Here is a 16,098-nt window from a genome sequence, read left to right as displayed (position 1 = left end):
ATCTCATCCATATATGAGAATTATGCACCTCCTTATATTAGTAATATTTTTTAATTCCAAATTAATAGATATTATTTTTTATTTTAAATTAAAGACAGTTGTTAAATATTTAAATATTTAAATTAATTTATTTATTTTTCAAATAATTTAATTTCTTAATATTTTGTATTTATTTTTAAACCGTGTATTAATTTTAAGACGTATAAAGTATTTCTAATTTAAGAGAATACACGTTTTTAAGACAGAAATGTGAATACAAAAACCCAATCATATTAACAACTCTTTCTTCTCTGCCACTTTTATCATTGCTGGACTGCCCATTATAGCAGAATTCAATTACAATTTACGCGTCAATTATAGAAAAAGAATTTCAAAAGTTCATCACATCATAGCCGTTGATTTCAACTGTGGGTCCACTATAAAAAACGATCTCCGCCGTGTGATTCCATAAAAGTTGATTAGCTAAATGTCCCACATGGAACATCCGTGTGTCTCGTCCGTAATCACGGATGTTGTTGCGCCAATCACCACAATGCATGTGAATTTTTTTAAATTAAATCAAACACGCGGTTACCCTCTTCTTTTCATCTACATTAACCCTCACAATATCAATAGTATTTCCATCATAAACTAAAATTCTATTGGTGTAAGTGAGTCAATTTCACTCAATTAAATAAAGTTTACTAAAAATTAAATTTTCAAATTTATTTAGTATAGACGTAGGTGGCCACGGTTCATAATCTGACGGTTTCGAATCAGAACCATTGAGTCGTGCTTTAAAAAAAATTGAAACCGTCCTGAAACCGTCTAAGTGACGGTTCCATGACGGAGGGTTGGAACCGGACGATTGGGAACCGAATGGTTCCAATGACCGTCCGGTTTCGGGCGGTTTAGAAAAAAATTGAAATTAAAATTAAAATATAATTACCAAAAATTATAATTTAAAAAGAAAATAACACGCAAAGATAATATTGTAAGAAAATAATAGACTAAAACAATTTTTTAAATATTATGTTAATTGAAAAATTAACTAAAACAAAATATAAAATATATCTTATTGCAATAATATATATATATTAAAACTAAATAACGCTTTGTTGACGGGTTCAACCATTAAAATCCGCCCGGAACCGGTCTTTCTAAGGTTTTGGTCCAATTTTGGACGGATTTATGGGATGACCCGGTTCATGGCTAGCTCTAGTTTAGTAAATGAGTCATATCTTAGTGATAATTGATCATAATTTCGCGATAAACTCGTCCATATATTTATGCTCTATTTGATACATTATAATTTTAATTTTTAATTTTTAAATATTTAATTTCTAGTTTTATTAAAAAAATAGGTATATTATGGATCACTTAAAGTTATTTATATATAAAAATATATTATTTAAATTTTTATTAAATTATTAGATAATCTAGTTTTAATTTAAATTTATTAAATAAAAATGAGACTCGATTCGATTAGATTAAACTGATTAAACTAGTGAGACTTTAATAAGTTCGAAAAATACATAGTATGTAGATTCGAAAATAAACGAGTCAATCTCAATTTTTTTAATATTCAATTTGATTCGATTCGTTTACTCCAAAATTATTTTTAGTAGTCCAATTTTTTTAGCTCAACTCTATATGAAAATATAAATGATTAAAAAAAAATTCGCCTCATTTGTTTAGAGAAAAATCCTATTGTTTGAGGCTTTCTCTAAAACTTCGAGATAAACATGAAAAAAAAAATACGAGTGTTTATTAGATAATTAATACACATCTAATTTTTTTTAATAGTGAAATTTAATTATATTAATAGTTAGTAGTTAATTTTTTAAATAATTTCAGTAGCTCTATTGAAATTTGAAATTAAAATATCACTATTCCAAAGTAAATAAAAAACAAAAGTTTCATATTGTCAATACCCTTTAAAATGTCCAACCGACACGCTGAAAGCTAATTTGTTTCATCATTTTATTTCCATTTATATTTAATTTCTATTTCCATTTATATTTAATTTAGATGTTGTTTAGAATTAGTTGTACTTTCCCTCCTTTCTCTTTTCTTGCATTGCCACTTTAAATAAGTCCATCCATCTCTCTATATATCACAATTCCAACTTACACAAATTAATTCTCCCTTTCAACTCTCACTCATACTCCAATTTTATTTCTCACATTACTCCTTTTATTTCTCAAATTTCATAAAATATAATTAATTAATAATGGTTGCTATCTTAAGTTGGCAACTATTGTGTCTCTCTGCTATTTTTTCTAGCTTCCTCATTGCAAGTTCTGAGGATCCTTACATATTTTTGGACTGGAATGTTACCTACGGCGACATTTATCCGTTAGGCGTAAAGCAGCAGGTAATATTCATTTCATTATCATATGCTAATGTAATTTACGGGCTGTGGATCCGTTGTTAATCTTGTTAATTTGATCGAAAAATTGCAGGGGATTCTTATCAATGGACAATTTCCAGGGCCGGATATATATTCTGTTACTAACAATAATCTTATCATAAATGTGCATAATAGCTTGCCGGAGCCTTTTCTCATTTCATGGTGAGTAATCTTTTATATCTTTATTTTTCTCCATTTAGTTTCATTTTCCCGTTCTAATTGATTGAGTCTACAAATGAAATACTACAAATCAGAACTAAGTACAAAGAGAATAATGTATGTGAAGAATTAGAGTAAAAAAAATTTACATTACATTAAATCAGTGGCCGAATTTAAGATTTTATTACAATGAGACAAAAATAAATTTAGTCGAACTATACATTGTTTAGCTATTTTCTTTGACCGAACATGTTTTTGACTTTATTTATGTTTTAAATCAAACAATGTTGTTGTTTTGACTTAATTTCTTTTAAAAGTTATTCAATCTTTATTAAAATAATTATTCTTTACTCATTCGTCTCGTACATTTCGAAACTAGAGTGGAGCGGCCGTCTCACCTCGCTCCATCCTAATTCCGCTGTGCTAACATGTGTTTTGCGTCCAAAAATTGTATCTATCTGAGAAGCTTCATAATATACATTATACAGTCATACTGATGTGTTTCGTTCAAGTTTACACGGTTAGCTTTACTTCCTCTCAGGGTTTAGTGGTTATGTGAAGGGCACTAACATTTACCACACACATGCGATGCATTTATTTTGTTAATATTCTAAAACATAATCTGTGTGAACATGCACAAATTGGTAATCTAGCTAGTGCCACTGAGCAATTTACATGGAGATAATATTTTTTTTGTTAGTGTATGTTTCTCTCCTAATAAAAAAATCAAAAAAAAAAAAAAGTTTCAAATTTAAATAATCAAATTATATTACTTTATAAAGTGTCCACACAGTTTATTTTTAAAATTTCACTCTATTCGTCCTATTTTTTGTATCACTTTTTACACTCTAATACTCCATCCGTCCTGTTTAAAAAGAGACATATCTCAATTTTTTTGTCTCACATCAAAAGGCCAAATCATAATTTTTGTGTCATTTTTCAAGAAATTCTCTTTTATACTCTCATGTTCTCTTTCTATAATTAAAACTAATACTCTCCCACAAATTATAAAACATTAATTAATAGAAATAAAATAAGAAAAGTCAAGAACAAAGAGTATTATTTTTTAATTTATGTGCAAAAAGGATATGTCCCTTCTTAAGTGGCATAGAGCGAATTTTATTTTTAGTAGTAATTGAAATGAAAATTAGGAGTATTAAATAATTGGCTTAATGGCGTAAAAATTCATAAATTTTAGCGTGTTTTGCAAATTGAACATAAACTTTTTATTCATAAAAAAAAAACATAAACTTTCAATTTTGGTAAATTAAATCACAAATTTTTGATTTTTCGCAATTTTAGCACCGATCAATTTTCCTTCAAAAAATACAGAAAAATGCTGATGTGGACGCCAGAATAGTGGTTATTCCGGTGTACACATCAGCATTTTTTTTCACGAAAAATTGATCGTTGCTAAAATTGCCAAAAATCAAAAATTTATGTTTTAATTTGCCAAAATTAAAAGTTTGTGTTAAATTTATAAAACACGCTTAAGTTTGTGATTTTTTACGCAATTAAACCTAAATAATTTGAGACAGAGAATATTAGTGACAGTATGAAAACTATATGGTTGATTAGACATGGAATGAAATTAAGATTAAAAGCAAAAATACGGTGGTGTATATCTGGGTCCATGTGACATAATTAAATCCAACATTAATTCTGTTGTTGAAGATGTGATGTTTAGATTTACGCACAAAATTTTCCTTTTTGTGTTTTTGGTGGTTGCTTGTTGGGTTTGGTCTAAAACAACTGTAAAGTGCCATCAAACCTAGTTTTGACTTTGCCTTTGTTATTTAAAATTGTGATTATTACGCTTTATTGTCACGGGTCAAGGTTTTCGTCTCTTGTTTGTCTTTAAATAATTATTTAAACCCGATTGGGATTATTGTTTTAGAATTAAATAACATTTTCTTTTATAATTTTGAATTAGTTACTTAACTTCTTTTAACTGTTTATTTAAAAAAACTACTACAATTTTTTTATCAAAAGAAAAACTAATTATCTTTTTTTTTTCAAACAGCAATTTCAATATTAGAAACTTTAATATTTTATAATTTTAAAAAATATTATAATATATATTAATTTAAAAAATCTAATTAAATCTCGAACACCTATTTCACTTGGTTTAACTTGTTGAATTAATTATTTATTTTATTTTTCTATTTTGTGTATTATTATTCATTTTCATTGAATTTTGTCTTTGAAATCAGGTCCGAATATTTTGACATTTTAAATTCAACCCGAACCTCAATTTGACCGAGATTAATCCGGTTTTAACCGGGACAGCCCAATTCATTAACTTCTATTTTCTCACAAATGGTTAATACGACTTGCACTCAAATAATTTGATGTGAATAATGTGGCAGGAATGGGGTACAACAGAGGAGAAATTCATATCAAGATGGTGTATATGGAACAACTTGTCCAATCCCTCCAGGCAAGAATTTCACTTACACATTACAAGTCAAAGATCAAATTGGTAGCTTCTTCTACTTCCCATCTCTTGCCTTCCACAAGGCAGCTGGTGGCTTCGGCGGCATCAGAATCCTTAGCAGGTCGGTGATTCCGGTTCCGTTCGACGAACCTGCCGGGGATTTTACTCTTCTTATTGGAGATTGGTACAAATGCAACCACACGGTACATATTAACAAATTTTGATGTGCAACTTTATTATTAACTTAGTCAGTCCAGTCAAGTCAAGTTATTACTTTAGTACAATGTTTTAGTATATAGTTTCTTTGATAATAAAATATAACAAAATGTTGCAATAAACAGAAATTGAAGGCCATTTTAGATCGTGGTCACAGGCTTCCTTTCCCAGATGGAATTTTGATCAATGGTCAAGGACCTAATGCTACAACTCTATCATTTGAACCAGGTAATTTCTTCTCGAGTAATTTATTTTTAATATTGAGGATCAGAGACAATTAAACTTACGCTCAAGAACTGATTCTTGGGCTCTCCTTGTATCAGTGGCGTCTCAACTTTTTAAAACTATTTTTTTCATGTTTTTTAATTAAAATTATATATCAAACAAGTATTTTAACTGTTTTTTAGTAGTCAGTATGTATAAATTAAAAAAATAAACCTCAGATTTACTTATATTTCATGATAGTAGTATGTGAAAATGATACACTTACAAAATTGTTAACCATATCAATAACATTAAAACTGATTTTTAGCCGTGTTAGTAATCAAGTTATCCGAAAATTCTTAAAAGGAATTTTTCCAATATTTTAATGTGGAGAGTTATTTCCAAATTGCAGGGAAAACATACAGGCTAAGAATATCAAATGTGGGGCTGCAAAATTCTCTAAATTTTCGCATTCAAGGACACAAAATGAAGCTGGTTGAAGTAGAAGGAACCCACACAGTGCAGACAAGCTATTCTTCATTGGACGTTCATCTAGGCCAATCCTACTCAGTTTTAGTCACAGCTGATCAGTCAGCTCAAGACTACTACATTGTTGTCTCAACTAGGTTCACCAATAAACTCCTTACCACCGTTGGTACACTTCATTACACCAACTCCGCGAAGAAGGTTTCCGGTCCACTTCCCGGTGGACCCACCACCCAGATCGATTGGTCTCTCAATCAGGCTCGCTCCATTAGGTACTCATTTGTCTGGGTTAATATTTTTACGGTTACAGAACTATTATTTCTCTATAAAATAGTTACCGAATTATAAAAAACTACAAACTGGTTATTAAACTATTGTGTTCTATTAAACGGTTTTCAAACTATAAAAATTTATAGAACAGTACCGAACTATAACTTTTTTACAGAATAGTTACCGAGTTATATTTCACTGAATTTCAGGACAAATCTTACAGCAAGCGGACCAAGGCCAAATCCTCAAGGATCATACCATTACGGACTAATAAACATTACTAGAACAATGAAGCTAGAGAGCTCAGCTGGTCAAGTAAATGGGCAGCAAAGATATGGAATCAACAGTGTGTCATTTGTGGCAGCTGATACTCCGCTTAAGCTTGCTGATTACTTCAAAATCGGAGGCGTTTTTCGAGTTGGAAGCATTTCAGATTATCCGACAGGCAAGAAAATGTATCATGACACTGCTGTTATGGGTGCTGATTTTCGAGCTTTCGTTGAGATCGTTTTCCAGAATCATGAGAACATCGTCCAGAGCTGGCATCTTGATGGATACTCGTTCTGGGTTGTCGGGTAAGTGTTTCCTTAATTAGTTACTGTCATTTTATCCGAAAATTATTTCTTAAATCCAAACATTTGCGTATTTTATCAAGTATGCGTTCGAGTAGGAATGACTCCCTGATCTACAACTTGTGTTTGCATTATGCAGGATGGATGGAGGAGTGTGGACACCGGCTAGTCGTGGTCAATACAATCTCCAAGACGCGGTTTCACGTTGCACCACACAGGTCAGATCCTCAAAATATTTCTAAACTCTACCACTAAAAGTCGGGTGTGCAAAAACTGAATCAAATCGAATAATTGAACCAAACTGACAAACTAAATTCGATTCGGTTTGATATTATAAAAATATTGACATTTTGTAGTTTGATTGGGTTTGCAGGTGTATCCAAGGTCATGGACAGCAATATATGTAGCACTTGATAATGTAGGAATGTGGAACGTGAGGACTGAATTCTGGGCAAGGCAATATCTTGGACAGCAGTTTTATTTGCGGGTTTACTCACCTGTCATGTCTCTTCGAGATGAGTATCCGATTCCGAAGAATGCCCTTCTTTGTGGCAGGGCTAATGGCAAACCTACTAGACCTTTGTAAACAAACCACACTTTGTAAAACTCTATGTGATCCTATCTCAGGCTCTCATTCTTTGATGTTCGGGTAATTTTTTAGTATCTAATAATAATTCTTTCGTTTATTTAGTAAATTTTTTTAACTTAATGCATCCTATATCAGAATGTGAAAAGATGGTTAAATTCCATGAGTATTCTGAACAAGTGTATTATTGTGCAATTAAATAAGGAGCGTGATAGATTCATATATTTACTAAACCCGTCCGGTTATTCCAAAATCAAATAGAATCTATAACAAAGGTAGAAATTGTAATTGGGTGGCTTATGACGTAGCCAAAAAAGCCCTTAGAGATCCGTCTTTTTGTAACAATTCTCTAGTACAAGTGATGTGGCTAGATACGAGACTGTAATAGTCGATCTATCAATGAAGATTTTCATCTTTCCGGCAAAAAAAAAAACAAGGTGGGTTCATTATTAATTGATTTACAATGCCGGCCTTAATTGTTTGTACTGTTAATTGATTAATGTCTGATTTGCTTGTGGTTATTAGAGAATAAGAATCGACTGTCATAATGACAAAGGATAATAACAAAGACAACTAATGTTCCAGGTTTTCCCTTGTTTGCACTATACAAACAACTGAATCTATAGGTTTTAATTACAACTAATGACCAACAATTCAAACCTAATTAGAGACTGTGATTTAAACTGACACATTTCTAAAGAACTGCATATACTATGTTATTACAGGACGGCAGCATCTTTTAATGCAACTTATTTGTTTATTTAAGGCAAAAGATACAAAAAAAACCCGGCAGGTTTCACCAAAAGGACAGTCAAATCCTTTTTCTTTTTTTGGGCACAATAAAACCCTTTAAGTTCCATTTTCGAACATAAAAGCCATTCCGTCCATTTTTCTGACTAACGGTTGTTTATCTGCTGACGTGGCGATAGGAAAAAGGTTCACACACCTTTATTTAAAATACTTATCAATTTCATATTTATAAATTTTTTATATCATTTTATCCTCAACAAAAACTCAAACACACCTTCAATGTTTAAAATACTTACCAATTTTATATTTATAATTTTTTTTTTTGTATTATTTCACCCTCTTATTCCTAATTAACTTTATTTAATTTTTTTTTATTAAAAATTGAACCACCGTAACCCGACACTCCCGGAACAAACGATAACGGGCACAACAGATTAATGCTTTTCAAATCGAAAACCAATTAAATCAATCAAAACTAATTAAACACTTTGAAACGCAATTAAAAAAATAAAAATTTAATTAAACACATCAAAATACCAAACTAAATTTTTTTTTAAAAAAAAAACCTCGTCCGGAGGCGAAATCTCCGGTCGCGTCGGCCGGAGATTTCGCCTCCGCCGGTCTGTTCATGAAGAACAGACCAGCGACTATTCTTCATGAACAGACCAGCGACTGTTCTAGAAGAACAGACTAGCGCTGGTCTGTTCTTAAAGAACAGGGCACCGGAAAAGAAACCTTCGGACCAGAGATTTTTTTTCCGGGTGAGATTTTTAGGGAAATGTTTTTTTAAAAAAATAATTGTGTTTAATTATGTTTCGGTGAGAATAGGGGAAGTCGTTTTAAAAAAATAAAAAAAGGAAAAAGTTATCTCATTTGTTTGTTTCGAGATGGTCGGGTGACGTGGTTCAATTAGATTTAATTGTATTTTAAAAAATTTAATTGGTTTAATTATGTTTTAATTGGTTTTAATAAAAATATTAATTAGAAAGAAGAGGGTGAAACAATACAAAAAAAATAAAAATATGAAATTGGTAAGTATTTTAAACATTAAGGGTAAGTTTGAATTTTTGTTGAGGATAAAATGATATAAAAAAATTATAAATATGAAATTGATAAGTATTTTAAACATTAAGGGTGTGTTTGAACTTTTTTCCTATCGCCACGTCAGCAGCTAAACGTCCGTTAGTCAGAAAAATGGATGGAAGGCTTTTTAGTTCGAAAATAGAACTTAAAGGGTTTTATTGTGCCTAAAAAAAGGGTTTGATTGTTCTTTTGATAAAATCTGAAGGGTTTTTTTGTACTTTTTACCTTTATTTAACTAACTCTCCTTTTGCCATCAATTTATTGTCCAAGCTGGGATAATTAATTCTAAGAGTCACTAAACTTTCATTTTTTTTTTCATTTCTTTTATTAAATTTAATTTTGTTTTGTTACTGAATTTTTTTTAAATTAGTTTTCTGGTAAAAATTGCTTAAGTGGTAGGTGGATTTTGACATGTGCTAGCCGAAATTTGTTACTTTTACATTGAAAGCTTATAACACATATAATTTTATTTTTGAAGGGAGTTTTTTGAGCAAATAATGTATACATGGCAAGTTTTCATGTAAAAAACAAATAAATTTCAGCTGCCATCTAAGTATTTTTGGCCAAATCCGAAATGAAAACAAATTGAAGTTCAGTGACCTATAGGATCAGTTACCCCCTCAATAAGTGACAATTGTGATCATGAGTATTTTTTTTTTGTTTACTTAACTCGTAAAGACAGAACCTCAATTCAAAATCCTTCTTTTTTATGCTTCTTTTCTTATGAAATTAGCAATAATGCTAATGTTCCATTCTAAAACCGTACAATGGGATGACATTATAAATCATTAATTTAATGTGTAGCATTGTATCTATAGTCATAGCTAGAATTATTTAACATGGTCAATCCACCAGGCACTGAATAGGACAATCCGTCTAAAAAATGAAACTCTTCTAATTGTTGCAACATTGTACTAAACCGCCCAGTCGGCACATAATCTATTTTGTCCGAAACTATTATTTTTCCATATAAATTCTAAGTTAAGTTTCTTAGTACAAAAGTGAAGAAAAATACTTTTAAGTGAAGTATCTTTTTTTCATCACTACTTCCTTAAATGGGAAAGAAAATATTCTTTCTAGGCCTTATAAGCCTGGCTATTTTAGTTCTCATGATTAACATAGCAAATGCAGAAGTGCCGGCTGTTTTTATATTAGGAGATTCAACAGCGGATGTCGGAACCAACAATTTCTTGCCCGGAAGCACACACACATCTAATTTTTATCCTTACGGCATTGATTTTCCTTTCTCTAGACCGACTGGACGATTCAGCAATGGCTTTAACAGTGCCGATTTTCTCGGTTAGTATATATTAATATATCTCATTCTCACTAGTCCGGTTAAATATTTTTGCGGTTACTATAACTTTGTGTACACAATGGTTACATCATTAATATTATTAATGCAAATTTTATAATTCTACGCGATGAAAGTTCACTGTTTACGAGGGTCATGAGTTCAACTCGTAGCATTTCGTAACCTTATTAAATGAAAGTTGATTAATGTGACATTTGGCTGTAATGATTTTTTTATTCAGCAAAGCTGCTTGGATTCAAAAGAAGTCCAGTACCATTCTTCACGTTACAAAACAATACAAAATTAATCAACAGGCCGAGCTTCCGAGGAGCAAATTTTGCATCCGCAGGCTCTGGCATTATCAACATCACTGGACAAGTAAGCTCTTACATACTGACGTAGCATAATTAGGGGTGTGCATCGGTCGGTTCGGTCACCGAACCGAACCAAAACCGAATTAACCGAACCCGAAATGTTAGAGAATTCCAAAACCGAAACCGAACCGAATTATATTAAAACCGAACCGAAACCGAACCGAAATAATATTTCGGTTCGGTCGGTTATTTCGGTTAACCGAAATAACCAAATTTTATTAAAATTAATTATTAAAAAATAAAAAATAAAATAAAAAATAAAAATTTTAATACTAATTTATAATTTAAGTACATTTTGAGGGGTTTTAGTAACTAAATTCTAAAAACATTACAAAATTACCTTAACTTTTTTTAAAAAATTACAAAAATAACACAATTAATATATATAATTCGGTTATTTCGGTCGGTTCGGTTAATTCGGAAATTCCATCGCCAAAACCGAACCGAACCGAATTAACCAAACTTTTTAAAAATGAAAACCAAAACCGAACCGAATTAACCAAAAACCGAACCAAATTAAAATTTCGGTTTGGTTCGGTCGGTTAATTCGGTTTTAACCGAATACTGCACACCCCTAAGCATAATAGTATGTAGTTAGGCATTCGACAATCGTTGCTTCAAAACGAATTCCGAGTTTCGGAGTTCTAAATATGTGAATTTAGCCAAAATGAGATTGTTGCCCCATTTCTAAAAAATTAGATCCAGAAATCGCTTAATCCGCATATTTTTATATTCTGACAGAATTAGAAATATATTTTTCAGGTACCTAATGGACCAAAGATCAACGTTATATCACTAGCAATGCAGATTGAACAATTTTCCACAATCTACACACAGCTTGTCACCCATAAAGGTCAAGCTTATGCTGAAAATTTCCTCTCCAGATCTTTGTTCTGTATCAGCGTCGGCAGCAATGACATTTTCGGTTATTTCGCTTCCAACAGCAGTACTATTGTTCCGATACAAGAGTTCCTAGCTAGTTTAGTAGGTCAATACGAATTCTACTTAAGGGTACGTTTATCATTTTCATTTTTTCTGTTTTCCATTTCCGTGCTACATAGTTTATATCTTCATCATGAACCTATTTTGGTATGCAGAGCCTGTATAAACTGGGTGCGAGAAAGTTTGGCATCATAAGCATTCCGCCGATTGGTTGCGTTCCAATTTTAAGGACTCAGAATGCGACAGGAGGTTGTTTGGAGGGATTGAATGATATTGCTAGATATTTTCATTCAACATTCAGTTCCATATTAATCAAGCTCAGCTCAGAATACACAGACATGAAGTATTCCCTTGGAAATTCTTATGAGATGACTATAAATGTAATAGACAATCCAAGTCCATTCGGTAAGCAAGCTATACATTATCTCAAAGACTCGGGTTATTAGCCATTCGTAGTACCTAAATTTAATTTATATCAAACTCATAACCTAAATTTAATTTAAATTTCAGACGATGGTAGTTGAACAAATTCCGACAACTCCATGCTGATGTAGCATTTGGAGATAAAAATATTGTTCAATTACCATGTGTCACGTCTGCAATGCATCAACGCAAATTCAATTCACGGTACCATTTGATATAAATTGAAGTACGGTATCAAGTTGAAACTAGTCAAACGAGCTAATAACCCGAATACTACTTATGTTCATAAATGTATGTTTCGTAAATCTTATCTTTGAACGATTTTCAGGATTTACTGATGTGGCAACTGCGTGCTGCGGAGGTAAAAAGACAATGTGTGCTCCCAATGTAACATTCTGTTCGAATCGGAAGGAATACTTGTTCTGGGATTTGTTCCATCCAACACAGAAGGCGGCTTCATTGGCTGCTGCAACACTTTATACAGGCGAGCCACGATTCGTAGCCCCAATTAACTTTAAACAGTTGGCTGAAGCTTAATCAGTCACATTCGCGCTACCTTACAATAAAAGTAGTCATTCTCTACTATTTTTTGCTCCTAAATGAATCGTATACTGATTGATTAGTAAACTACTCTTCAATTTATGATATGTTCTGCGTTACATAATTATGTTTTCGTAAAAGTTTTCAGCTGACAATCAGCACAAGCTCGTAGCATTTCTTGATTAGAATGCTCCTTCATTTTATCTGGAGAGTATAAAGCTCGAAAATGCAAACGTGTAAACAATAAAAAAATTATTTATAAATATTAAAAACTATATATATATATATATATATAAATATGTATTTATGACCATTCATGAAATAAATCATTTGGGTATAATCAAAATTTAAATTCATAAATTAGAATATAAATATCTCAGCAGCACCATTTCTCTGCTACAATTATTTGATTTTAGGCCAACGATAACTGCTTATTTTACAGAAACAGTCAACGGAAAAACAATAGTATTTATTACAAAAATAATTAAAAAAACATAAAATTTCGAGTATAAGAAGTGGTTTTGAAAATGAAAAACGAAATGCCAAAAAGTAATATTCGATAAGTTTCCGTACAACGTAGGATAATTGTCATTTTCGTTGCCATTTTCGTCCCAGGTGCGAAAATAATTGTCAATCTAAGTGTAGCCTCCCAATCATCATTATACACAAATTTTGTTGTGAAATTCAACAACCATCCCACTGCTCACCTTCACTTTCAGCACTTTCAGGTTTTATGTATAATAGATGAAACTGGCATGAGCAGAACATAATTATTGCTTATTGTACAGCTTCATTATTAATGTTTTCAAATTTCATCCTTACAAACTTCAAAAGCATGTGCTGATCTAAATACAATCTTCCATTCTTTAAGTGACTGCAACACCTTAATTTGCTTTAATGGTTTGGAATTATTGTTTTAGCATTAAATTCTAGCCAATTATAGAACCTATGCCACTAGGCAAAATCATCAAAATGAACAAGAATTTACGGCCCCTACCATGAACTTAGTTAATTATGAACTTAGTCAATTATGAATGTTCATGTTATTAATATAATATCATTCTGCAGATGAGAGTATCTATAGCATGTGCAAACCCTTTGCTAATTAATATGTTATTATGCTTTTGGATCACTGTTAGCATTCCATGTACTTAAACTACAAAATTAAAAATGCAAACACATCGCGTGATAGAGCTCATATACAAACATGCAGCACATATATTATACGATATGCTGTGGAAATACCAACCAATAGAGATAAGATAAAGAAAAGCCACGCGATAGATAATATAATATGACATGAAAATACTGGAGATATCATTGAAGTGTCTGGGCATCTTAGGTTCTGATGCTTGATAGGAGTATTTTTACTCCTATCTTTAGCGTCGTTTCCGCATGCTTTATTAACGTTTTATCACGGTTTTATGGTATTTCGTATGCCTTATTACGTGTTTTAGTATTTCAGGTACTTAGGAGCATTGCGGAAGCATTTTGGTGCAAAAGTTGGAAAAGACGACAAAAGCGATGCGGAAGCTCATTTGCAAATCTGAAAAGCTGACCCCGGGGCACTAATTGACCAATTTGGACTAGCTAGAAGCCTCAAATGAACTCGTGATCTTCATGAAAGTTAAAGTAGACGTCCTGAGCTTTCCAACGGTTCAAGAATCGACTTAATCGGACAGTTCTACACCGAGTTATGAAGGTTTGAAGATCGAGATTTGGAGCAGAAAATGGCAGCTCGAATTGGGCTTCTCATTTAGCCCAAGGAGCTCTATTCAAGCTTGGGCTTGCTGGAATGGGGAAATCTTAAGTCAAGATGCATTAAGGCTTTAATAATTTGTTATTTTGGGCCCAACACATGTGTAATTGAATGTTTGTCTTTTTCCTTCTTTTGTAAGTACTATATATATGGGGCCTTATCTTTATTTTAGGTATAGAAGATTTTGCTAGACATTATTCTATTTTGTACTTTTGAATCTTCTCCTAATTTTAGAAATCCCCAAGTGTAGTCCTTACCTTCTTCAATAGAATTTCCAGATTTTCATATTTTCCTCCATTGTTGAATACTTAAGCTTTTTCTATTGAAGATTTATTCTCATTTTATTATTGAAGTATTATCTTATTGAATGTTATTGGCTTGGGTTTCTACAAAGGTAATTAGATCTATCTCTCAATGATTTATTATTCTATTTGCTTGATGTTTGTTGTTTTAGCCATGGTTGGCTAAACCCCATGTTTGGGGGTTAATTTGAATCTTAGTTGTGTATGATTGGGTTAGGGTTTTGGGGTTGTGTTGATTGTTCTAATTAAGGAACCTAAAGCTTGCTTAGATTAGCTACCTAAGTATTGTTCTTAAATTAATTCTCACCTTGAGAGAGGGTTTATTAGTTGGATTTGATTAATTAGAGACTTAATTAATAACACCATGAGAGTGGGTTAGTAATTAGGTGGCCTATGAGTTGTGATTTATTTGTTAATTGCCTCTATTTGCGTTTGGTGCTACGAGAGTAGGTTAAGCTCGATTAGTTGCGGTTTTGTAGCTCCTTGAGGCTCGAGAGAGCGGGAGTTGCGGTCTAGAACACTCGGTCCTCGTTTAGAACCCTAAACCCGATACCCTTGATTGCATGACCTAAGAGGATTATTAGCTCCCAAACCTCTTTATCACTTGAATTTCGTTAATTATTATAGTGTTTATTCGTTTCTTTAAATTAGTAAATTGTTAATTCCTAGACTAGCGTAAGTTGTTAGTAGTTGGTTGATTAGTTATTAAGCAAAAACACTTATTCTCTTGCTAAACGAATTGAATCGCAACTAAGTTCATTCTCATCGATAATCACTCTTGAATTCACTCCTTGTGGGATCGATAACTCGGACTTAGGTCCACTCTATTACAAGTTGGGGTTTATTCTCAACAATGCTCCTAGAGGCGATACCGAGAGTTCAAGTATAGGCACTAAGCAATAATTCTATAAGATGCAGTCAACTGTGAATTCCTCTAATAGTATATATCCAAATTGCACATTACATTTCCCCAGCATACATGACAATGTTATTCACCGAAAATTTATGATTCGAGCCATGAAGTTGAACACGGCTAATACATTCCAAAGGGTAGTAGTACACATAATAATCATAAACATAGCAAATTGTCACATAACATTGCAGCAATCTACAAAAGTAAACCAAATCAAACCTAAAAGACCCGCTTCTTGCACGCTATCTCTGCATCAGAGTAATAATAACGCGCATTCCAATTCAAAGTCACAACTAGTGCATATATATATTATTCAATCCTTTTTGCTACTTTAGAAAGAAGGCAAAACGAAGCAAATACCTTATCAAGTCGAGGGTAACTGCAACAGTAACAGTA

General features: G+C 32.0%; 2 protein-coding genes across 2 annotated transcripts; both read left to right on the top strand.

The window, feature by feature from the left end:
• Positions 1-2,083: 2,083 nt before the first annotated feature.
• On the top strand, positions 2,084-7,431 carry LOC126683244 (L-ascorbate oxidase homolog). The gene is made up of 8 exons (XM_050379093.2): positions 2,084-2,356; positions 2,445-2,554; positions 4,921-5,191; positions 5,330-5,432; positions 5,821-6,166; positions 6,374-6,739; positions 6,876-6,954; positions 7,110-7,431. Exons 1-8 carry the CDS (start codon positions 2,213-2,215, stop codon positions 7,320-7,322), a joined length of 1,632 nt encoding a protein of 543 aa, XP_050235050.1. The 5' UTR covers positions 2,084-2,212; the 3' UTR covers positions 7,323-7,431.
• Positions 7,432-10,191: 2,760 nt separating this feature from the next.
• Positions 10,192-12,835, top strand: LOC126682788 (GDSL esterase/lipase At1g71250-like). Its single transcript, XM_050378547.1, has 5 exons — positions 10,192-10,454; positions 10,691-10,827; positions 11,586-11,834; positions 11,921-12,170; positions 12,517-12,835. Exons 1-5 carry the CDS (start codon positions 10,211-10,213, stop codon positions 12,723-12,725), a joined length of 1,089 nt encoding a protein of 362 aa, XP_050234504.1. The 5' UTR covers positions 10,192-10,210; the 3' UTR covers positions 12,726-12,835.
• The last annotated feature ends 3,263 nt before the right edge of the window (positions 12,836-16,098 follow it).

Source organism: Mercurialis annua, linkage group LG5 (assembly GCF_937616625.2).
Source record: "Mercurialis annua linkage group LG5, ddMerAnnu1.2, whole genome shotgun sequence".
In the NCBI taxonomy this organism is placed as follows: domain Eukaryota; kingdom Viridiplantae; phylum Streptophyta; class Magnoliopsida; order Malpighiales; family Euphorbiaceae; genus Mercurialis; species Mercurialis annua.
This window is presented reverse-complemented; position numbering and strand designations above follow the sequence as displayed.